The sequence below is a fragment of the Hakea prostrata genome, chromosome 8, assembly GCF_041222555.1.
Source record: "Hakea prostrata isolate BN-2017 chromosome 8, UWA_Hpros_2, whole genome shotgun sequence".
NCBI lineage: Eukaryota > Viridiplantae > Streptophyta > Magnoliopsida > Proteales > Proteaceae > Hakea > Hakea prostrata.
The window spans coordinates 48,941,668-48,966,086 of record NC_142607.1 but is presented as its reverse complement, the minus strand read 5'-3'; the positions used below and the strand labels follow the sequence as shown (position 1 = coordinate 48,966,086).

At 37.5% G+C, this 24,419-nt stretch overlaps 2 protein-coding genes across 2 annotated transcripts; one reads left to right on the top strand and one right to left on the bottom strand.

The window, feature by feature from the left end:
* AGL15 (AGAMOUS-like 15) lies at positions 1-8,746 on the bottom strand. The gene is made up of 8 exons (XM_089166850.1): positions 8,565-8,746; positions 6,198-6,273; positions 4,836-4,900; positions 4,632-4,731; positions 3,760-3,801; positions 2,305-2,346; positions 2,044-2,219; positions 1-88 (listed from the first exon to the last, which is right to left on the bottom strand). The coding sequence occupies exons 1-8, from the start codon at positions 8,744-8,746 to the stop codon at positions 1-3; spliced, it is 771 nt and encodes a 256-aa protein (XP_089022976.1).
* Positions 8,747-12,252: 3,506 nt separating this feature from the next.
* LOC149008359 (P-loop nucleoside triphosphate hydrolases superfamily protein with CH (Calponin Homology) domain-containing protein) lies at positions 12,253-22,689 on the top strand. The gene is made up of 20 exons (XM_089165682.1): positions 12,253-12,636; positions 12,748-12,905; positions 13,024-13,164; positions 13,244-13,496; positions 13,598-13,689; positions 13,779-13,850; positions 14,647-14,745; positions 16,727-16,801; positions 17,965-18,046; positions 18,267-18,362; positions 18,434-18,607; positions 18,685-18,791; positions 18,876-19,056; positions 19,202-19,364; positions 19,518-19,768; positions 19,891-20,054; positions 20,544-20,861; positions 20,956-21,383; positions 21,458-21,639; positions 21,755-22,689. Exons 1-20 carry the CDS (start codon positions 12,585-12,587, stop codon positions 21,829-21,831), a joined length of 3,165 nt encoding a protein of 1,054 aa, XP_089021808.1. The 5' UTR covers positions 12,253-12,584; the 3' UTR covers positions 21,832-22,689.
* Positions 22,690-24,419: the final 1,730 nt, after the last annotated feature.

Below are 24,419 nucleotides of genomic sequence, written 5' to 3'. Positions count from 1 at the left end.
TCAGGATTGATCCATTTCAGCCCCAGAATCATTGGAGAAGGATGCTATCTCAGGTGCTTTCCTCTTGCAAAAAGCATCAGTTGACAACCTAACAAAAAATGGAGGGGATAAGACATGTATGCAAAACTAGTAGCTGTAAAGCAAAATAAACATTTTTTTCACGTGAAGTAATAGAACATACGCTTTTATGTTATTCATCCCCCCAAAAAAAAAGAAAACATATGCTTTTATTGTTTGGAGCAGAAAATGATGAAGCAACAATAGACAACAGAAAAGGCACTTCAAGACCAAGGTATGATCTGCCCGTTTTGAAGAAACGAAAAACAAAAATGCATCAGAATAGAATGTAAATTTAAATCAATGACCAATTTTCACTCATCTGTGACTTGCAGTGAAAACTAGTAGGCAAGTGCAATGATCCAAGAGAACAAGATTTTTGGGCCTATAAATTAAAATTATTTTGCCCAATGTAATTGGTCTTAAAATCATCAGCAAGTACTAATAGCACCTGCTTGATTCTGTTATGAATAATTCCTTTCAATAATGCATAATCCATAATTATTTGGAGGATACAATAGCCATAACTGTAATTTAACCTAAAAAAAGCTATTTTTTCATGGACACAGATCTAGCCTTTCTGCTGTAAATTTTTTGGGTGAATCTGTCAATTGATATTGCTTTAACTATAGTAAGAGACAATTTCCTTGTTTTGTGATGCAGAAGTGGCTGTCCATTCACCATTACCTTTCTTCAATTGAATGATCAACCACCCACTCTTTTAGAGAACCTTACCCTTAGTGGACTGCATGGCCAAGGAAGCAGTAAAACAGGGATCTTCGGCAGAGAGGGTCCTAATCATCTAAAATGGCATACTCAGTGCATGAGGCCCCAGAGCCTTACCCCTGCTTTCACAGAAACTACACTTCTACCGTTGACCACTTGGTCAAAATGGATTGACATTTACAATTGCACAAACCCAACCCCATTTCCCCCAACCAACCCTTGACTTCCCTAATCATCTGAAGGGGAAATTGAGGGGGAGGTTCTAGGTAGACCAAGTTTGTTTCACCTAGGTTGTGAGGATAGGAAGCTTCCTGCTGATGGCATTGCCAAAGTTGATTCTCCCTTCACTTGTTCTGTATTAGTCTAGGGATGCCTAGAAGTTAATTCTGTACATTCTCCTCTTTCTTTTAATTGAATTCTTGGATCCTTAAGGGGAGGGGGGGGGGGGGGGGAGGGGGGAGGGAGAAAGAAAGAAAGTGGGAAATGACTCCTCTTTCTTTTAGTTTAATTTTAGATTCCTTTAGCAGAAAAAAAGTGGGAAACAACATTGAAGCTCTGCTGGTTCAAAAGTATAACGAAGGCCTTCAAACCCCCTACTTTCACATGAAAAATTTGCACTTCAGCTTCTCAGTTTTCAGGAGCAAACCACATAGACCAACCACCAAAGAAGCATTTCTTTATCAAGTAAATCACGCTCCAGAGCCTTGCCTCTGCCAGTTCTATAATACATTACATTCAAATATAAAGATGTTCTGACTATAGTTGTCTAGGAGCCTGACTAGTGTCATTGCATCCAGGTCCCTTGAACAGCCTGGGTTGCCTGGATGCTCTGATCACTATGTTTCTGATACAGTTCATTACATGCATTACTACAGCAGTCATGAATGGAACCAGCAGTCGAAAATGATCTAGCTTCTAGGCTGTAGCTTTACTAAAAAGAACACATGAGAGGGATGATTTACATGCTTCGCAAAAAACAAAAAGAAACAGACTAAAGGGATAACTCACATGCTCCAAAATGTTGAACATTTTCAACTACCAGAACTCAAGATATGTAAATATCAGTAATCTAAAGCTTCTTAATAATATGTCACAAGTATTTTCAGAGATTTTGGAGTTTGAAGATAAAAAGAACACATCATTTTTAGCTAATCCTGAATGGTATACTCTGGATAATATTATCATATAATCACTATAAATTAGTTTTAACTCATGAGACATTAAACACAAGAATATTGAAATTAAGGAGTGGAGTCTTACCCCAAGTGCAAGGAAGTGTCTGATTCTCCTTGCTTCTCAGCTGCACAATTACAACCCACATTTGAACTTATAACATCAGGCTTAACAAGAGCATATTTCCTTTCAAGAGGCTGGAATTCAAGGAAAGGTGGCATTGGACGCTCAGTTGATGGGACCAAACTTTTAAGCTCCTCAACCTACAGTTTTAAGGGCAACTACATAAATTGTAAAATGCCATAAAAGAAAATTTTCTACATGTAATCAGATAGAATTTCTGCTTACCTGCTTGCGTAATGTCTCATTCTCCAGTATGACCCGTTGTTCCTAAGAAAGCAAAAAAATACATACATCAATATATGATATTTTTCAGTCTAGCATATTCATTTAAATGTAGAAATCATGTGCATGACATCTGACAACTATGAAATACAGGTGAAATGGAAATAATCAAATTATAAGTTATCAAGGCATCACCAAGGAATCCTGGCTCCTTCAGTGCCTTGCCAACTTATTGATGTCGTCTTGGTTTTTAGCCCCTCTCAAAAGTTGTTTTCAGCTTGCCACCCTGGTAACTGAATTTAATGCAAGTTACAGGACCAAGCATGACCATTTTAAGCCAACACTGATATGAGAAGGTTATTCAAAGAAAATAAGGCATCCATTGGTGGAATAAAATGTGATGGGTTGACAAAGGAGTGACCTATGTTTTAAGAGTTCATGATAGGCTTGGGATACCCTGAACTGTAAGCAGTTGGGTCATGTAAGGATCGAGGCAAATTCAAAATGACATGAACCTGACACAACTTGAACACCCAAACCAGATCCACACAACTCCTGATAATGGCTAGCCTAAGTTTCAAAGACTTAAGTTCCCAAGATTTGCCTCCACTTTTGTGTCATAATACCAGTATACCACTCAAATGTTATCAATCATTCCTAAACTGTAAAACTGATTAGTTGGCTAGTATTTCATTTGGAGTTCAGGTTCTAGACTACCAGAATACCCATCCTTGAAAAGGATAATCCTAAATAACAGCAACAATACAAACATAACAGCAGTGTTGTGCACAGGTATGTGTCAAGATACAACAGAATGGTAAAATACATAATAGCCATGAGAAATGCCAAGATATGAGGATTATTTCCTTGTGACACTGACCTCAAGGAAAATTTTATTTAATCTTTGTGGAGCTATTTAGTCAAACAACCTTTTGTAATAGAAATTAGGAATTAAAAAAGGAAAGAGATCACTATTTGATTTCATGGCTTCTACACCAGCATCTACGCCAGTGGTGGAGCATGCGTGGGTTGGTTACTAAGTATCCAACAAAGGGAGCATGGGTGTCATTTCAAGGTCCCACGGACTTCCTTTTTTTCTCCCACACCGGGGGGGGTGCGGGGGCAGGGACTTTAGACCTTAAGCCCTCTCCATGAGGCTTAGATATTCTCATCCCCCCAACCCGATCCAAAGAGTAAAAACCTACATGAGAGTGTTCACAGAAGGTATCATATTAAATAATTCTCTTTCTTATTCTCTGCTCCCATTATCATAACTCTCTTACTAGGTTTAGATATTATGATGAAAATTTTGTGTAAATTCTCATTCTCAAATCTATTATGAGAATCATTCTTCTCTTTCTTTTCCAATTTTTAGAAACAATGAAGGCGGGGAAGCATACATGTTCAAAGGAAAATATCAGAAAAGTGCAATAAATGCGAAGTAGAGTAATATATTACCTGTAACCTTGATTTTTCAAGCTGTTCCAACAGTAATTGCTCCTGAAACATTACAATTTTCAGGGAGGATCAATGAACATGTTAACTGTTCTAATATGAATCAAAGCAAAGGTTGGGATAGTTCAGCTTCTAGGGCTTTCCATGAACCTGACTGGCTTGACTTAAGTTTCAGCACAAACAGAAAAAGCACACAGAGGTATTGGAGCCAGGAGTGACTTTCAGGCCAGTGCCATGGAACAAAGAAAGTTACTCAACAGAGCTTTACATCTGCCAAAATGGCAAAGATAAAGTATCAAAAATCTATTTTTTAACTAGTATGTTGAATCACTGGTTGTTTTGACTTTCTAATCTAAAGATACTAAAACATTGTTACTAGAAGAAGAAAAAAAGGAAACTATACCAATAAATCACAATGTGAACTAAGATGACTTGGAAAAGGTCATCACACCAGTAATAGCATAGTTCAGGCTGCCAGCATGAAGATTCAGCTCTGAGTCTTCATGCTGCCTCTTCATGCTGAAAGAGCTGAAGGTTGGGACAGAATCCAATTCACCCCTCCCAAGAACCCATGAAAGCAAGAAGTCCACTAGATTTTGGACCATTAACTAATCCCCTCAGGCCCGGGCCCAGGCCCGAGCCCGGTCCTTAGGCCAAGCATGACCTTGTCGAGTGTTCCCCCCCCCCCCAGTACCCGTCGAGTGTGTTTATTAGGCCTAGCTTGGGGTTTATTTCACTATTCGCGTGCTGGACTCAAGCAAGAAGCCATAAGTTTCTCTTGGTCCCTAGCCTGGCTTCCGCCTAGCCTCCCTCAGCTTATTGGAACCCATTTGCTTCCCCCCTACAGACATGCAGATTCTTAGAATTTGCAATACCTTTTTATCCTTCACAGCTAAGATCCCTTCACTTAATTGATGCTCCAAGTGCTGCAAATCTTTTAAGCTCAATCCCTTAAGTTCCTTGCCCATCATCCTCCTGTAGAAGATGAATAACAAGAATAATTAGAAAGAAGTCTTTTTTACTACATGCTCCCAAATAAATTAAAACAATAGCACCAGATACAGCTTTAAACCACATACAGGTGTGCCAATCGTAGCCTTGCAATTTCATCTTTGAGAATGTTCACCTCCTTTGATTGTTGCCTCTGCATGTGAATAGAAAGGGAGGTTAAGAGGAGTCTTAATCCCATAACAGCCAAGAAATTATATCTATAAATCCCAATCCTTAAAACAGAATTGCCTGTGGTGAAGTCTGATTAAGTCAAATACATATGCCAACAAATTTGTGAAATATTAATCAGTTTGAACGTCAATGCATTTTGGAGTTAGTGTGTCCCAATTTTATCATTTAAATTAACATTGATATACAATGATAGAATTTGGGTGGTTGATTGTCCTAAAATTTATATATGAAATCATTCAGAGGGGACAGAATTGGGCAATTTGTTCACAGTCATCACATTGTGTGTTGTCAAGATTGTAACACAAGATAAAAATTTATGTAGAACTGAATCAATAATTCAGATTATGTCTATATGTTTTGACAGACTAAGGTGGTGACTGGTGACAGTAATTAGTGCCACGCCCATAGATCTGTTAAGTATATAGTTAAAGGGAAGCTTAATTATTATAGAACTACTTCCTTAAGGCTTGAGCCTTACACCTACTTTCATGTGCTTATAAGTCATACACTCATAGCTTTATTTGATAGAAACATTTTCATACATGGAAAAACCTATGGGGAGCTACCCAATGAGATCCAATCTATTGATAAGTTTAGCAACACAGAACTTGCTCAGAACAAATATCATTATATAGCATGCAAGGGAAGACTCCAAGAGAGAGAATCCCTCTCTCCCCAAAGAATAAGGGGGGTGTCTCTTTCTACTGTGTCTGAAGTTCTCTCCTGATTCAGAGCTAGTGTTGCTGCTGCTGTTGGTGATCTTCCCGAGCAATGCTTTTATGGAACATGAAGGAACCCTAAGTCTTCAGGATTAACTAATTAAATATCCTACTACTATAAAGAGCATAATCATGTATTAATTTTCAAAATGCTACATTTTACAATACACATTCATATCTCCACATTCAAATGAATTACTGGAAATAATTTAGTAAGAGAGATGTACCCTTCAATGATCCAACAAAAAGACCCGTATAGAAGACTTGACAGGTAGTCCACTTAAAAAGAACATATAATCAGTACGGTTTTATGTTATAAAATTATAATGATTATACAAGCAATAGAGTTTCCCATCTGGGAAAATGCTCACTTCAGTTGAGTGTATAATTGATGGGATTACATTTCTTTTAACATCACAGCTAAAAGCTTGCTACAAGAAAGAACTTCTGAAATAAAGAAAAATCACTGGCCACTTTGTAATCAAATATACTGATGTGGAAAGGACACAAAAGTTGGATTTTCTGAGTACTATAGTCTACCTCTGCCTCATGTTGAACCAAAGAAGTTTCAGAACGATCCAGGCACTTGTTGTATCTCAATAATGTCCGCTTCATGCTTCACAAAGAACAGAAGAATCAAAGCAAGTCAGTTCTACAACAGTTTCTATTTAATTCCTTACTCCTTAGGATACAATGGAGATGCATCTAAACATATTTCATCAAATTCCATAGCACTTGCAGAAATTGATTAGTAGTTTAGCATTACATCTCACAGTGATCCTACAAAATATGAAACTTGAACTAAGTTTGCTACAAAATTAAAGGCCACATATCTTAAGAAATTAGCTTAAGAAATTAAGTAACACGGTCTAAATTATGCAACTTGTACACAAAAAGGAAGTCCTATGCAGCAACAAACTCACCAAGAATGAAGGCAGTGAGATATCCAACTCATTATGATCATAAAGCAAGAAATTACTAATCCATTCCAACCAACTACAGTGTTTAAAATTTTTGAGGAGGCAATGTGATTGGTTAAAAGCAATTTGATCCTGAGTCGAGAGACACTTCGACCAGAACAGTCCAAAAACAACTCCCTCAGGTTTCTTTAAGCTGAATGAATACATATAAATATAACAGATAGGGGGAAGACATCTAACTTCTCAACAACTAGCAAACTTTATCCACTGGCTATACTTTTCTGAAGGTTAGATCATAGAAGAAAACCAAATCAGTGTGAAACATTTCAAGATGCCCAAAGAATATTCCTTAGAAAGAAATCTGAAAAGAAAGACAAGATGAATTATTTTGCATCATTAAACGTGTACTTTTTCCAATGGATGTGACATATGTCCTACCAGAATGTAAATAAACATACAGTGCAGTATCAAAGGCATGATGCTCGATTGATAATAGATTCACATGGTGCATGAGTTTTGATTAGCCTCTGCATCCACCATGTTGTGAGTGAGGAAGGATATGAGTCCCACCCCAAAAAAAGTGCAAGAAAAGATGATCTTCTCCTTAACAGCACTCAGTATGGGAGAGACAATAATGAAAATAGCAATAGCTATAAATACAAGCAGTAGTCTTCACTAGTGACTCCAAACTCCTTAAGAGAATTCAACACTAACTAAAGTGATCAGTGACGTGTGTGCCTGATCCATGACTTCAAGGGAGCATTTTTTAGAGCACACGTTGATTCATAAGGTTGTCCAAAAGGTTATCAGGCACCTGGAAAATTGTAGTCACCAAAAAAGTAAATGAGGGGAACATAGTTTATATGACCGTGTCAATAGGAGCAAAGACAGCATTATATGACCAATTACTGAGTAAACCCCCCCTCCCCAGCCTGTTTTCCTCCTCTACCATCAGAAAATTGATCAATTTATCAGACATTTGGAAAATGACACAACATAGGTCATATGATTGGGATCAAAAAAATCCTAACAATCCACAACTTTAGAAAACTTATAAAGACCCCCACAAATTTCTTCCTTCGCCGCTGGCTTGAAATGGCCCTTTTTATCTTCTTTTGTTCCTTTGTACTTTTGCTTATGGGATCTCTATCACAGTTGAAAGAAAGGATACTCCATGACTATTGGTCCAACATCATATTCTACTGAAAATGATAGAGATGATCAACAAATTGCTCCCAAGAAAAATCAGCACAAATCATATTTTACAATCATTCTTGATAACAATTCCACAATATTAGCACAAAGAAAAACATGAGAGACGGGACTTTATCCCCATATCTAGCAATATTTTTCTGACATTTAAAATGGAAGTAAAACATTTTGACAGTAAAGTAGCTAACTGGACTAAACCAGAATCTGAAATATATTATTTAGTTTTCAGTGTAAGAAAATATATCTTTTGATATGCAACATAAAGTGATTCATATTTACCCATTCATTTTCTCAGTAGTATCAGTGTTAGAGATCAACATATAATCATATATAAGCTTGCTCTTTGTATACTGTCAAGTCTTAAGTGGCTAATCCCACCTCTTTAGGGGACAATTTCAAAGTTCTTACTCAGATATGTGGAAAGATAATAAAATATCTAGAAAAAAAAAAATACATGTACAAAGATAAACATGATTGAACAACATTTCCTTTGGTTCTCTAAGAAGTACCTGATCACCAGCTTATCAAGAGAAAAGTTTGGAAGAAACATCCATGCAAAATATACTACTTGAATAGGAACAGAGTACCAACATATGGCAATGCGACCATGCATACATACAGAAAAGCATTTTCTACATTCATCGCAAGCTAGTATATGGAATTTAACTATTTGATGAATTGAATCAGTCATACCCAAAAAAACAAGATTATTGACAGATCAAACAAAACCAGACCCACAACGGGGGGAAGAGAAGAGAGAAAAAAAAATAGTTACCCAGAATTAGAGAATTCAAAAAGCTTCCCCGTGCTGGAGAAAATGATAACGGCAACCTCTGCATCACATAAAACCGACAATTCCTGTGCCTTCTTTAGCAACCCTGCACGACGCTTGGAGAAGGTGACCTGCCTGCTAGTGGCGTTCTCTATTCTTTTGATCTCAATCTTACCTCTACCCATTTGTCCTATCACTCGTCTCCTCTTCACCATCCACCAACAAGCCCAACCCAACTGATAGAGATAGAGATATCAAAATCTTCTCTTTCTACTTGAGTTCTTCTGATATAAAGAAGTAAAATAGGATACCAAGTATAGAAGAACAGAAGATGGGCGAAAAAACGTTTGCCCAGAAAGGAAAATTGCCTGGAAACGGCAATCTTGCATCGCCATTGTCTCGAATGCAGTAATGGGTGGGAGTTCTTTGCCACATTTAGATCATTTACTAACTTCGTTTCAATTTTGGGGTTGATGGGTCTCACCTTCTCCATGTTTAGTAGCTCTTTCTCTCTCTTTCTCTCTCAAATTGAATTAAAGAAAGAGAGAGGTGGAGATGTGCAGTTACGGGAATTTGCTGTTTTGGAGGGAAAAGACGACCCTTTCGACGCACCGACTTTTTTCCTATTTTTGTTTATTTTTATTCCTTTTGTTTTCTTTCGTGATATAAATAGCTTCGCGATTTGCTTTCTTTTTATTTCTTTTTTACTATTTTTTTATTTCTTTTCTAAATTAATGAATCTAGCGAAACGTTACTTCTCGCCTTCTTTATCACCATTTTTACTACTTTTGCTTATTTCCTTTGAAATCTCTTCTACCTCGAATTAGAAAAGTTCGATTTTTCTCAACAATATAGATATCTGGTGGGACCCACCACAGCACCGCCAGCCATGGAGATTTTTAACGTCAAATTTGAGAATAGCATTTTTTTTCCCACTTTTAGGGATAGTTTATTGTTGGTCTTAAATTACCAAAAAGCCATCTTTATTCTTCCCAAAACCTGCTATTATTAATTGGGAAGAAACAGTTTTTCTTTTCTGAATTATTTTTCCTCTTGTGGGGGGAGAGAAAGAGGACTCCGGATCTCTTTTCCCTCATAGAAGAACAATGTGTTTTCATAACGTTTTTTTATCATACAATAGTGGTGAGACTCACCGGTAAATATTGAAAAAAAAAAAATTAGTAAAGCCCACCCCTAGGTCCCACCCCTATCAGATGAACACATTGATTTCCTCTAACAAGGAGCTAATCTGGACTCTTAGAAGAAAGTCTAGAACGTCTAATCGTTAGGGTAGAGGTTTGTGCTCTCTTCACACATCTTCACTAGATATTAGGTTAAGGGCCCACCTCTGAGTTCCGATAAAATGGATTAGAGGTGAGACCTCCAATGAGTCTCTCATGCCTTCTCTTAATGTGTGGTGAAGATGTGTAAGAGGAAGCATAAACCTCTACCTCTGATGGATAGAGGATCTAGACTTGTACAAATTTACAAACCATTTGTTTGCAAAGCAAAATGGGATCCATAAATTGTAGGGTGAGGAAATAGGGAAATTTTTTAAATATTTTGTGAAAGTTGAAAATGTGGGTGCCATGATAACTCAATAATATTTTGAATGATGTTTATCTCCCCCTTAGTTGACCAAATGACATTTGAACCCCATCTTAGTTAGATAATATCATTTACCTCATCTCTTACATGGCAAGGTGTCAAACACCGCCATTATGTCAATTTTTTTAGTTGAAATTTTACTTTTAAGGGTTTTAACTACAAGGATTGTTGAAGGTAATTTGAGATTTAAACCAAATTAATTTAATAAAAAAAATTAATAGAAGGAAGAGTTTAATATATTTGATTAGTAACAAAGGAGGTAAGTGATATTATCTAACTAAAAGGAATCCATGTGTCATTTGGCAACTAAGACAAGAGGTAAGTGATATTTACTTTATTAATCTTTTTTTTTAAAATTATTTCCCTCCCTTTCTGTCAAAGTCATGCCTAAAAATGTATGGACTTTACAAGGGAGATGAGGAGGAAAAATTGCCTACCACATAATCAAATAATTTCCTTAAAATCATTTAGTGGTGTTTCTCCATTATCTCACACTCCATCTAGGCCTGCAACAGGGATGGGTTGGGCCAAGGTTTTCCAATCCCAATTCAAACTCTATATGTCTTTAACTAAGCTCATTTCCACTCTGATCCTAATTTAGGACAGTCCCATGGTCCTAAGCCCTATGGGCCAAGCCTACCTCATTCCAACTCTAATTGTCCCTAATTGGACTGGATCGATATGGGTTGGTCTTGGTCTATCCCTGATTGGCCCTGACCATATTCCTGTTCTTGATTGGCCTTGACTCTGAGTTTGTTCCTATCCCTAATTGGCTGTAACCTTACCTTGTCCCTAATAGGCCTTGAACTTGTCCTTAGTTTAATCAGGATTTTGATTATAAAACACCCTAATTAAATTGGATTAGAAGTTTGATTTTAAGTAAGTCAACAATTATTTACATAAATATAGTTAAAAAAGAATGTAGGATATAACAAATGATTCAATCTTTTTTTTTCATAATGTTTTAAAAAAATCATTTGCTTTTACTAAATGACAACAACAAAAGAGACAAAAAATACCAATAGAGTTATTGACAAAGAAGATGGTTTTAGATGGGATGATTATCTTCATTAAGCTATTACTCTACATTGCTAGCTCTGTCATTTCATAGCAATGGTAATAGAGTTTGTCGAAGGTCATTAAAAAAGCATGTTCATAAATTCACTCCTACAAAGAGAAACATGAATTTCCTCCACATTTATTTGCCAATGCAAGGTTATTCAGTTGATAAGATCAACACCTCTTAGTGAAGAAGTCATAAGTTCGACCTTTGCTAACAACATGTAATATTCTCATTCCCTATATATATAAAACTTAAGCTCAAAATCTGAGCTTGAATCAAAGGTTAGCTTGGAGTTCACTATTAGGGTGAAAATCATGGCCAAAATAGCATAAATAGTAATCTCAGTCTTGCCCTTAGCCTTAATTTAGGGCCAGAATATTTTAGCGCTGACACGTTTGGGCTCAGGATAGATTAGGGCCATTGGGCCCCACTAAGGCCAAATTTACAGGCTTACTCCATTTAACAAACCAACTTTTTTTTGCAGTTTTCTTTTTCCCACATGATTTATTCCATCAAACAAATAGTCTGGGCAAAAGCAAAGTTTTTCCCATCAATGAGGGAAAGGAAATATGAAAGCAAACAAAGGTTTCACATATCGTGACACATGTTTATCTTTTTTAAATCCAACGGTTGCGACTCTGAGAATGGAAGAGATCATAATCACATGTCACGATCAAGAGTCATGTGATCACCTAACCATCCAAGCCCAAACAACGTTTCAAGCCCATAGTTATGTCTGTGGACTTTGAAAAAAGCCCAGGCCCATCAAACGATCTTCGAGCCAACGTAAGTCACCAATTTGAATTCAAAAAACACAAGAGTAACGTTACGATTCTGACGCCTCAGGTTTGGATCCCAACCTCCTGAGCGAAAAAAAACTTCCTAAATATAATTAAAAAAAAATTATTAGGAATTAAAGCGAATTTTCTATTACTCTCTCAGTCACTAATCTCTACACACTTACCGAAATTATATAAAACATTCTTAAATTAAAAGAATTCATTTCGAACCGAACTGAGACTCTGAGAGTAGGCTTGGAAATCCATTCATTTTCGCTCTTTGCAGAGTCGAAATTCGGTTGCATATGAGCAGAAATTTAGGGTTTCTTCTGCAATCACTCAAGTTTTTACTCTCAGTTGCAGAGTAATAGAAGAAGAGTAGATTTTCTCTGATTCTAAAGGCTCTTTTTGAGACATCCTGAAGAAAACACGAGTAGGAACTCTGGTTCTACTGGTCTATTAAGGAACGAGGTGTTTTCTTTGATCGATTTTAGAAACGCTGCTCCATTTGATCATAACTTGCTAGAAGCACTAAAGTTTGTGTTTTTTTTTCAATGGAAGATCCTTCCAAGAATGACTACGGATCATGACTTGCATTTGGCTTCAAGAAAAGCTGAGGAAGGAGGTCTTTACTTTTCTTCTTCGGTTTCTCGGATTCTTTATTCAGTTTATTAGTTCTTGCAGAAATGATTATAGGTTGTATTCTAATCTTTTCAAATTATGTATCAAAAAGCAGCTTGCAGGCTATTCGAAGCTGCGGGATGGCTCGAAACCCTGGTTGGGCCGCTTGGTCTGCCTAAGCAGCCGTCCGAGCAAGAATTCCTCAGCTGTCTGAGAAATGGTATCTTCCTCTGCAATGCCATTAACAGGATCAGACCAGGAGCAGTGCCGAAGGTACTGCACTCATATCTTTGGATGTGCATATTTTTCTTTTCTTAGGGTTTGAATATCAATTATCTCCCTCAACCTCCTGATTAAATTTTATGCCTTTTTGAATGATGAATTTTGCAAGGTGGTGGAGGGTCATCCAAGTTCGCTCTCCTGTGAAACTCAATCATTGCCCGCTTATCAGTATTTTGAAAATGTCCGAAACTTCTTGGTGGCTGTGGAGGACTTGAAGCTCCCCTCTTTTGAAGCCTTTGTGCTTGAAAGGGTAAGTAGGAACAAGTTATGGTAACATTAGATTTTTTTTCATCTAGCTAATTGATCCTTTCACAAATTTTCCTCTTCAGGATACTCTGGAGGTTGGTTCTTCTTGTAAGGTCGTTGATTGCATTTTAGCCCTTAAATCTTACCATGAATGGAAAGAAATAGGAGCCAGTGGCTTTTATAAACATGCTAGATCCCCAATGGTTTCACATTCTGCGAGCAGAATGTATTCAAAAGGCTCTGCTACAGGTTCATCGGATCCATGCAGGCGCTTGGACGTGTCATTTTCCTCTGAAAACCAACCAAATGTAGATACAGAACGTCAGAGACGTGAAGGTGCTTTACTTTCATTTGAGCAATTTCTGCCGTTATTATTATTTAAAATTTTAAATTTTTATAGGCAAAAGTGCTAATCTTTCTAGTTTTGTACTACGTAGTTTTACTTGCAGGAACACTTGCACAGTTGCTAGTGGATTCAAAAGAAAATGTGGATCAGAATCTCATCGCTTCAGTCCGATCTGGAAATCAGGTAATTACTTGGTGGCTGTGGTTGTCTATTGGTTTTCAGTTCAGCAAATTAAATTAACCTTCTACGATACTTGATACTTTCTGATGTAGGATTCTCTGAGGTTGTTGACCAAGACCATGTCAAGTATTTTACAAGAACAACCAGTTAAAAAAGTCCATGACGTGAGTTTCTTTATCCCAAAGTACAAAACCCTTTATTTGCATGATTAATATAACTCCATTAATGGCTGTAGGTCTTAATCTGGAACAAAAATGAAATAAGTGGAAGACGATACATGGCTAATATAAATCCATTAAATTTCATTAAAATCCAATTTTGTAAAGTACTAAAACATTTAGGAGGAGAGTCCATGTTAATAATTCCTTACTTCATCAGTCATAAATAGTGAATGACATACTGTTCATTGAAAGTTTGTCTAGATTCAGCTAAAAGTACTGATGCAATTATAAATTTTTCATTTTCTATCTCGGATATTCTTGCTTTCAGCTTCTTAGCTTCTATTTTTGTTGGTGGATGTTTTTGCTTGTGTGGGTTCTCGGTAGCCTACCCAACTTCTGCCATCACAACAAATATTATGCTCTGCCTGATGTTTGCTTCTAGACAAAGCATCTTTATGTTCATCTACATAATAGTAGAAGATTTACTAACCAAGCATTTTCCCATCCTCTTCGACTTTCTCGCATAACAAAGTACATGCGAGATCATAAAATTTAGAGAGTGAAATATGTACAACGAAGTACAAACACCATTGATAATGTCATATTGTTACACAACTTGGCAAGTAAAATATACTATCCTTTTACAAGCAAAAATCTGTATTGTTATTGTACTGCATTAGGAAAGCCCTCACTTGGAGTGTCTCTCATATTCAGAGAATCATCACATGCTTTTTGTTTTTGATTAGTTAAAATTTTTATGATTTGATAATACTAATTATGAATTTCTATGTTTATTTAGTTGAAAACAGTCTTGAAAGATTCTTCTAAAGAAGTGAATGGCTTTATTATGGATTCTACAGACTCAGTAAAGAATGCATCTACAATTGGAAATTATAAGGTATGTCTTTTCTTTTAAATCTTGCTGTCTTTATGCTATCAGTGCAACTAGGATCAATTATTTCACTTTTGAGAACCTTTAAGCAAGATGTTACTACGATCATAACAACTTGATAGACCCATTGTTTCAAATTTTGGGATCAACACATACAACTCAGTTGAAGCTACCCGGGAATAAAGGGAGCTGACAACTGTTCTGCTAACATCCAAAGCTCCACCCTCTCCCCACCCCCACTAGGGAAAAGAAAAAAGAGATTGTCCAGCTACATTTGCCCTATTCTGTCCAAACTCTGACTGGATCAGTCGAGTTAGATTGGATCCCCCATTCCAAGTTCAAAGAATATTTATCTGTTAGTAATATGAGTGTTTTTTTTCCTTCTTGCATGAAATTTAGTTGTATAAATAAAAAAATAAATTTCTCAAAGGTATGCGTCAAATATAAATTTCTCTGACCACCATGAGTTCATAAACTTCGGTCTATTTTTTTAGAATGTTATTGTTATCCATTCTATTCGGCTCAACCTCTCTGGTAGGGGTGCGAATTTTGCCTAGTGGCCCTGACCTGCCCCGAGTTTGAACAGGGCTTGTACTCAAGATTTTGGCCCTAAAGCTAGGTTAAGGCCAAGGATGGGCCTGAAATAAGTGTTTGTTGTGCTGACCTGTCCCTGATTCTTTGGCCCTAATCCTAAACGGACATGAAATCAAATTGCAAAGAGATTGAGAGGAATTATTGCTAGAATGTTACTTTGTTTTAGGGTTAACACTATTTATGCTTTTACTTTCTTCTAGGTTCCATCAATTGAGTTTAATGTCAAATTGACTAGGGCTAGGGCTAGGGTCATGAATAGGGCAATTAAGGGTAGGAATCGGGCCAATCAAGGACAAGGACAAGGCCCATTAGGGACGATAGGGGCCAACCTCTTCCAAACATGTCCAATTAAGTCCAATTGGGGTAGGATTAGGTTTGGCTTGGCCCATTAAAGTTTAGGGTCAGGGACAAGAATTTTAGGCCCTGAGTTATGGTCAAGGTGGAAACCGGTTTTGGAAAGCCCGGCCTAGACTATCCTTGTCGCAGCCCTCCTCTCTCAAAACAGGGTAAGACTACATACATCTGACCTTTCCAAAGCCCTGCTAAACACAGGATCCTTGTCACTGGGTACTATTTTTATTGGTATCCTTTCAATTAATATACTTTTATTATTAGTAATACCCAAAGGGGCAGGCCTTAGTGCAATGGTTGGTGGACCACGGTCGTAGCCACAAGGTCAAGGCATTGAAATAACCTCCGAGCAAACACTGTGGGGGTAAGACTGCTTAGGAAAACTGCCCACCTGGACTTTGCTTGTGCAGAAGCCTTTGGCACCAAGTTCGCCCTTTTATTATTAGTAATGCCCATGTGGATGTTTTTGTTTTTGGTTGGAATGCTTGTCAAGTTATAAAGGACTACATAATGCTCCTCTGGTGTTAATTATATTTTTGTCGTCTTATGAATTATACACATAATCTGCGTAAGAAAATTGTGGGGGTAAGAGTGCGTAGGAAAACTGCCCACCTGGACTTTGCTTGTGCGGAAGCCTTTGGCACCGGGTTTGCCCTTTTTTTATTAGTAATGCCTATGTGGATGTTTTTGTTTTTGGTTGGAATGCTTGTCAAGTTATAAAGGACTACATAAGGCTCCTCTGGTGTTAATTATAATTTTGTAGTCTTATGAATTAGACACATAACTCGATTAAATTTGCAAACATCACCAATACTTCATAGATCAGCGTCCTGCCATTTATATTAGTAGCTTACTACTTATTTTTTGTACTAGTGACTTCAGTCGCTTTTGCAGCCAGATATTTGTTACCTGTTGGGATAGTTTTCATCTTGATTAAAAGATTAATTGCATGATCCTTGTTTCATTGTTTGTCAATTTGCTTTTGGAGTATTTTATACTTTGCTAGCCATGATAACATACTCTAATTATATTCTGGCTACAGTGCTGCAAGTCTTGTTTGAAGAAAGGTAACTGTAACCATTGGCGCATGTTGGAATTACAAGAGAAAGACCTCCTGGTGAGCTGTTTTTCTTCTTCTTTTACTTCTGTAAGATTTTAGTTTCTACGAAGTTGACGAGAAACTCTGTCGTTAAAGATTGTGTAGCTTTAAGTCCTTGACCAATATAAAAAAGGCACATCCGAATAGGGAAACAAAATTTGACAGAGTTCATTTTACTGCAGATTGCAAACTCTTTTTAGTTATCCCTCTTTATTCTACCATTTTTCAAATACATAACTTGATATAAAGAGGGATAACTAAAAAGAGGTCACTGTTAAATGATTGAGTTTGACTTTGAAATTGGAATTATAGCCAAACCAAATTATACTATAATGATTGAAAGTGCCAGTATCACTTCTCCTCATTCCACAAATTTGCAAGGTCAAGTGGGGAAGCTTAACTGGGTGGGGCTTATAAAGGACCATCTGCCTCTTTTTGTTGTTATTTTACTGTTGTTCTTTCATATTCATTTCCTTCACTCAAAATTGAATATAGCCTTAGTCTCACTCAAAGGGGTATAGAACAAATATCAATTAAGAATTTAATGCTTATAAAATGAAGTTGTTGTTTATGTACTCAACTTGCTATTTAAACCCACTAGCTGGTGTCTTCATCTAAATAATCTGTACTTGGCTATCTCTGAATTTTATTACTCTTCAAGTAACACGAAAATGTAATAAACTTGAAAATCTAGTTTGTCGTGAACCATAATGGATACTTCACAGGTCCCCATTGAGCAATTCAGTATACTTGATTCTATTTCAATGCTGTTTTGGACAACATACTAATTTAAGGTTGCAGTTTTTCTTTGAAAAATATGAACTACCCTCCCCCGACCCTTGGATACCCACACACACACTCACACACACAAAACAATGAATATGATTTTATTTGTTTTGCCTAATCCATGATTTCATCTCATTATGTGATGATCTGCATGAACCTGAGACCACCTGTTTTGTAGTTTCTTGATTTACAGAAAAGCAATCTATATGTACAGGTTATCCAAAATTGCACATGTTATAGAAAATATCCATAAGTTCTCTTTTCTCTCTAGGAGAATATTATGGTGATGTCATGTGTGGTAATAAATAAAACAAAATGAAGTATCTTCCAAGCCAGTTTTGTCTCTACATGCCTACATGTTGGGGGGATGCTTACAGATGATGTTATCTTTGCAGGAGCTCAGGTCATTATTGTCAAGCGCAAAAGAAGAGTTTGAACTTCTACAGTCTCAATTGCAGAATGACTTAAAACAGATAGGTACGCTTGTAATGTGAATGAGAAGCATAATACATGAATGAGAAGGTTTAAAGCAACAAATACAGTTCTTCTCTGTGCTTATCTGAGTTTTAATTCTGGGAGCCTGGGAGGGAGTTCAAGGTTTTTGAGTATATTTTGTCTTATTAGTTTCAAAATATCATATCTGAATGAAAAATCCTCGTGGAACTTAATAATGCTTTGTTTTCCTTATATGTTTCAGGAAACCAGGTCCAACCGCTTTCTACTGCTGCTCTTCGGTATCAATGGGTAGTGAAGGAAAACAGGAAGCTCCATAACATGGTCCAGGATTTAAAAGGTGTGTCTATACTGCTGAGTGTAACTATTGTTATGTTGTGTTCAAATTCTAATTGAAGTTTTCTTTTATAGGAAATATTAGAGTGTACTGCAGAATCAGGCCTACCTTCGATGCTGAGTCAAATGGTGTTGTAGATTTTATTGGAGAAGATGGTTCTCTCGTGATTGTTGACCCAGCAAAACCACAAAGAGACCCAGAGAAAACTTTTCACTTTAACATGATCTATGGTCCAACTGCTACCCAGGGTAATCCTATATCAAAATTTTATGTTCTTTGGCATACAAAAAGCCATGACCTCTCATTTTATCTACTGCTTTTTCAGAGGAGGTGTTTCAGGATGTCAAACCGTTAATTAGGTCTGTCATGGATGGTTACAATGTTTGCATATTTGCCTATGGCCAGACAGGATCCGGTAAAACACACACCATGGTAAGATCCTTGGCTAGATTACGGCAACAATAATATCCAATATATGTGGTCATCTAGTCATCTAATTTGTATCTCTGGTGCCAGTGTGGTCCATCTGATGGATCCATAAAGGATAGGGGAATCAACTATCGTGCTCTCAATGACCTCTTCCATATTTCTGGTAAAAGGAAGGATATAATGGATTATGATGTTCATATTCAAATGGTTGAAATTTACAATGAACAAGTAAGGGATCTTCTAGTAGAAGACACATCAAGCTCAAAATATCCTTTTATCTTCCTTTTAGATTTTTTTTGAGTGTGTGTGTGTATGTGCGCCGGGGGGGGGTTTGGAAAGGTACTCTTATGCTTTCATTTTTTCAAGTTATTTGGCAAAGCAGTAAAATTTTGGATCCTTAACTGGTAATAAATTAGAGATAAGAACCTGTACAAGCAATGGGGGGTTGAGTCTTCCTGGTGCTACAATGTATCCTGTGAAGTCAACTGAGGATGTCCTTAATTTGATGAAGCTTGGGGGGCTGAACCGTGTAGTTAGTTCGACTGCACTCAACAACCAAAGCAGCCGCTCCCACAGGTCTGTGTCCATTCTTCAATTAAATATTCATTCAATAATTTTCGTAGCAACAGGTTCAACAATAAGAATAAAGTAGGAAACATAAAAATCAGAATGAAATCATTAGTAGCTATACCTTAACAACTGCTTTGGTGGTTTCATGATTGCTCACAGCATCTTGACAGTACATGTACAAGGGAAAGATAAATCTGGAAGCATCCTTCGTAGCTGTCTGCACTTGGTAGACCTTGCAGGAAGTGAGAGGGTCGACAAATCTGAAGTCACAGGGGACAGGCTTAAGGAGGCACTACATATCAACAAGTCTCTTTCTTGTTTGGGAGACGTAATTACAGCCTTGGCTCAAAAAAATTCACACGTCCCTTACAGAAACAGCAAGCTCACACAACTATTGCAAGACTCTTTAGGTTGCAATTTACTAGTCAGTTGTTTTCTTCAATTCCTAATTGTATGAGGCTTAACTTCAAGCGTATCTCTTCCAAGTCATATTCTGACTGTTTCTTTCTTGAATATTATATATTACTTGTAGGAGGGCGTGCAAAAACCTTAATGTTTGCTCATATGAGCCCAGAAGCAGATTCATATGGGGAAACCATTAGCACTTTGAAGTTTGCTCAGAGAGTTTCAGCTGTTCAATTGGGTGTTGCTCGTTTGAACAAAGAGAGCAGTGAGATTAGGGAACTTAGGGAACAGGTATGTTTTTCTATTTAGGGGGTCATTTCTTTAGCATGGTGCATTTTAGAGAATTAGTGGAATTCACATATAACTTCTTTCTAAGAATGCATTTTGGTGTTTCTGTCAATTCAAATAAGAAATGAAGGCATGCATGCTGGTCTATATCTAAAGTTGCAGATCTCTATGGTTTGGGCTTTCTGATCCAGCACTTGCATGATCTTAGACTAGAAAAAAACAATTGAAGCCCGAGGCTGCTGGCACTTAGAAGAAATTATCCTTGTGGTTTTTATCCAAATTTCTCATATTTTGGTTCAGCACTCTTTGGTAACGACAATAGAGTAATGCTCATTTGTATTTTGATTCAAAACACTCAATGATAATCACATGTCTAGTGATAAGTTGTGGATTACAGGATAAAACCATTAGCTGATAATTGTCAGAAGACAGCCGATTTGGTTAAATCCTGATCCATCTTGGAAAACAAGGGTTTAATAAGCTATCTTGCAGGTTGAGAGTCTGAAAAAGGTGTTGGCAAGGAAAGAAGCACAGGAGATACAGTTCGATAAAGCAAAGGAGCTGAGATCTCATTGCGAAAAGCCAAAAGCAACTGAATGCACACCCCCACGCAATCGACGATTGAGTATTGAAAGCTCAAGTATTACAAGGCCCGAGAAGGCAATGAATCATGAAAACAAGAAGGGATCAAAAACACCTGTTTTAAAAGCAAAAGTCAGAACTGAGCATACACTGGTTTATCCCCAAGGATTCAGTTTGGAGGGCCTCAAGTGTGACAAGGATCAAATGCAGTTAAGAAAATCTGAAGATGTGAGCAAATCTTTTACTGTTTTGCTGTTTACATAAAAATTGTTGTACCAACCATTATATTGATTGTTCCCCAATCTATCTTCAACTGTTTCAGGTTCAAGTTACCAGAATGGTACACCAGTATGTTGCACCGTCTCTCTCACAGAATGCTTGGAATAATGGATGTAGCTATGTGGGCCAGTTTCAAAATCCAGAAATCACCAGCAGTGGTAATTTCACTGATGGCAATTCCATGACAGTTGTGTGTCATAGCAATATTCCTCGTAGCCTTAACAACTCAGTTTCTCGAAGCCAAACTTTAGAAACTGATAGCAGAATGGGAATTCGACATCTCCAACCACCAAAGACACCGGAGCCACAGATACATGCAAGGAATGAGATTCAGATTGTGTCACAAAGGGACCTTAACCTTTCTAAGAAGTATCACACACCCAGCTTGAATGGTAGTGCAAGTAAAAAAGGATCTCAAGTAAAGAAATCACTTCAAAACATTGGGAAATTGATTCATGGTTCTGAGAAAAAGTAGGTAACCACTGAATCATTATACTCTAGTAGATAAATATTGTGCAAACAACTAACATTATGTAAACTTACAGAAATGTGCTTCGTAAAATGGAAACACACTCACCCTCCCATGGCACAGATAACAGTATTGATGGAAAGTCACCACTAGTATCCAGTGCAAGGGCAATGAGGAGGCAATCAATCACAGGTGGTCAGACTCTGGGGATGGAGAATTCCCGGAGATCTTCACTGGGGGGAAGGTCAGCTGGATGTCGTAAGTCGATCTGACAAGAATGTCTTTTCAATGTGTCTGCAAAGAAGGAATTCTTATATGCGTTTTATTGATTTTGTGGATTAATTTCTCATGTTTGTTTTATTCCATTTTGCAGAATCAAATGAAACCCGAAATGCCAGGACACCTCCTCCTGTCCACTCACCAACACATATGGCAAAGCGTTGGTTTTGAAACTTTTGTGCTGACAAGAATAATATTGTGATCTATTGACAAATATGCTTTAACTCTAAGCATGCTCACTTGCTGACTTCTGGGTTAGGATTCATGACATATTTCTTGAAGCATTCCAGCGTATCCCTGATGACAAGTCTTGATTCATATTCTAGAAATGAGGTAGCAGTAATGTACAGGAGGGATAGGAGTTCCTTGTTTTTTTTTTTCTTTTCTTTTCTTCTTCCTCTGTTTCTCTCTCTCAAGTCACAATGAGGGATAGGAGTTCATTTCTTGATTCATATTCTAGAAATGAGGTAGCAGTAATGTACAGGAGGGATAGGAGTTCTTTGTTTTTTTTTCTTCCTCTGTTTCTCCCTCTCAAGTCACAATTGATTTAAATGGGTTAGAAGATCCATTTTGTTCATTCAAGTTCATTTTTATTGGTACTCCACGGTGTCAATGATTCATTACATAGAATTCATTGAATATCTAACAATTGGTTTACAGAAACTTCTCAGTTTTGCATCCCCCTTCATTGATATATCTACTAGTCTTGCGTCTTGGGCAGATTTTTTCTATGGTCAGAGCGCTATTGCCAGTCAAATCATTTTTTAAGCTGAATGCACCATGTTTGTCATTACATATTCATTTTATCCTGAACAGCAATCCCAGAAGAGAGAATAAACTTAAAAATGCTGAAGATCAAGATCAAGTCTCAGCATACTGAAACCAGTTGCACCCATAGTAAGTTCTGGTATGGCAATAATTTGGGTATGGATACATACGGTAATTAATCAGTCCATACGTCAAGTAATACATTTCCAATGATTCAGTCCAATAAGTTGTTTACGGTAATTATACTTCACGTGTTTAATAGTGTTTTAATATGTTTGATTTGAATAAGTACGGGAGTAAAAATAGAGGAGAGGAGAGAGTAATTAGTCTTTGTGAAAATTAAGAGTAATTTTTTGTAATTAAATTCAGAGTTCTCATGCCTCCATAAACAAAGCCTTTCACTTGGAGAGTAGCTAGGCGCAAGAAATTACTCAGGCAAGTGGCTTCACTCAAACAAAAGACATTGGACGGTATCTCGAGTTCAAATTAGCAACGACTCTTTTGTTGGAAGGTAAGCTCTCTTTCCATGGATGGAAGATTTACACTTGCCAAATCAGTAGTCACGTCAATTTCCCCATATATTCAATGCAATCTGGCCCTCTCCCAAAAGGAATACTACAGGAAGTTGAGAAGGCAGCTTGTGTTTTTGTTTGGGGTGATACTCAAAAGTCATAAACGCTCTCATCTCATTTGTTGGGAGACTATGTAAACCAAAGGAGAGGGGGGGGGGTTGGGCTTTAGGAATTTTGGCGACAGTAAATGAAGCATTTTTTATGAAATTAGTAGGGAAATTTATGAGCCAAGAAAACATGTGGAAGACAATTTTGAAAGCTAAATATGGTAATGACCAAAGGAAAGAAGGTTCGCTACTTGCCCTACCGACTCCCCCATTTGGAAAGCGAAGAGTAGGATGGCCAAGACGGTTCAAAAAAATTGCAAATTTTAGTGAATCCTACTGGAAGAAGCTGTGGGAACTTAAAATGCCGAACAAAATTTGTACTTTCATGTGGATTCTCAACCATAATTTTCTGCTGTCAAATGTTAGACTACGGAAGATGAAAGCTTCATCACATGCATCGTGCAAATTCTATTTATGCGAATCAGAGAGTACACTACAAATATCTAGAGATTGTTCTTACGCCCATGGTATCTGGAATAGACTACTACTAAAGTCAATGCAAACATGGTTATTTGGGAGCATTCAAATGGACTGGCTAAATCTGAATATGTACGGAAAAGGTCATGGTTGGTAACCAGAATGGGTGATAAAATTCAGCTGTGTGGTGTATCAAATTTGGGGATGGAGAAACAGAGAAAGCCATGAAAAAACCTTCACTAGACTTGGTAACGGTGCATAACTCTCTTTAGACCCCTACAATCAAGTAAGCTCGGTTTGGAGGACGTGCAGGGAGGGAGCAATAAAATCCAAATGCCCTAGAAGTGTTGGTGGATGGTGCCATTCTGAGGAAAATTAGTTTAAATCAATGTGGATGCATCACTATGTAAAGGAGGATACAGTTAGATAGGAGTCAGAGGAGGTGTACTTCAAAACATCAAGGGCAAGTTTTGTTAGAAAAAGTAAAACCTGGTGTAATCAGGAGCACGAGATACATATGACAAGCGGAAGCTTCTAGGCACGTTACTATGTCGCGTCCTTAAGCGTAATTCGCCCCTCACGGAAGGTGCTAGAGGTACCGGCGAACCGTCTCCCGGGATACGAAGGCCCAAACTCAGGTTGTTTCCCGGTTTTGCAAAGCACGGACAAAACTCGACGAGAAACTTCGGATTTTCTTATCTTCTGCTGTTGAGAAACTAGAGAGGATTTATAGGCATTGCGGTGCCTCTACTGAACAGTTCATGACTCTATTCGTATGGGTGCACCTCTCTATAGGGATACAAATGCCACGTTCGATTTGAGCCGTTGGATCGTTCGGCCGCACGTCTCGGTCCGAGTTGAACCATCAAGATGACATTTATGGATCTACTTCCAT

What these genes read in the sequence shown, in the direction of transcription:
- LOC149008359 (XM_089165682.1), top strand. Translation starts at nt 12,585, where the DNA reads ATGACTACGGATCATGACTTGCATTTGGCTTCAAGAAAAGCTGAGGAA. An exon ending in CAGTCCGATCTGGAAATCAG is followed by an intron (nt 13,690 to 13,778) that starts GTAATTACTTGG and finishes TTTCTGATGTAG; the next exon opens with GATTCTCTGAGGTTGTTGAC. An exon ending in AGTTAAGAAAATCTGAAGAT is followed by an intron (nt 20,862 to 20,955) that starts GTGAGCAAATCT and finishes CAACTGTTTCAG; the next exon opens with GTTCAAGTTACCAGAATGGT.
- AGL15 (XM_089166850.1), bottom strand. Translation starts at nt 8,746, where the DNA reads ATGGGTAGAGGTAAGATTGAGATCAAAAGAATAGAGAACGCCACTAGC. An exon ending in TTTGAATTCTCTAATTCTGG is followed by an intron (nt 6,274 to 8,564) that starts GTAACTATTTTT and finishes TTCTTTGTGAAG; the next exon opens with CATGAAGCGGACATTATTGA. An exon ending in AGGCTACGATTGGCACACCT is followed by an intron (nt 4,732 to 4,835) that starts GTATGTGGTTTA and finishes CATCTTCTACAG; the next exon opens with GAGGATGATGGGCAAGGAAC.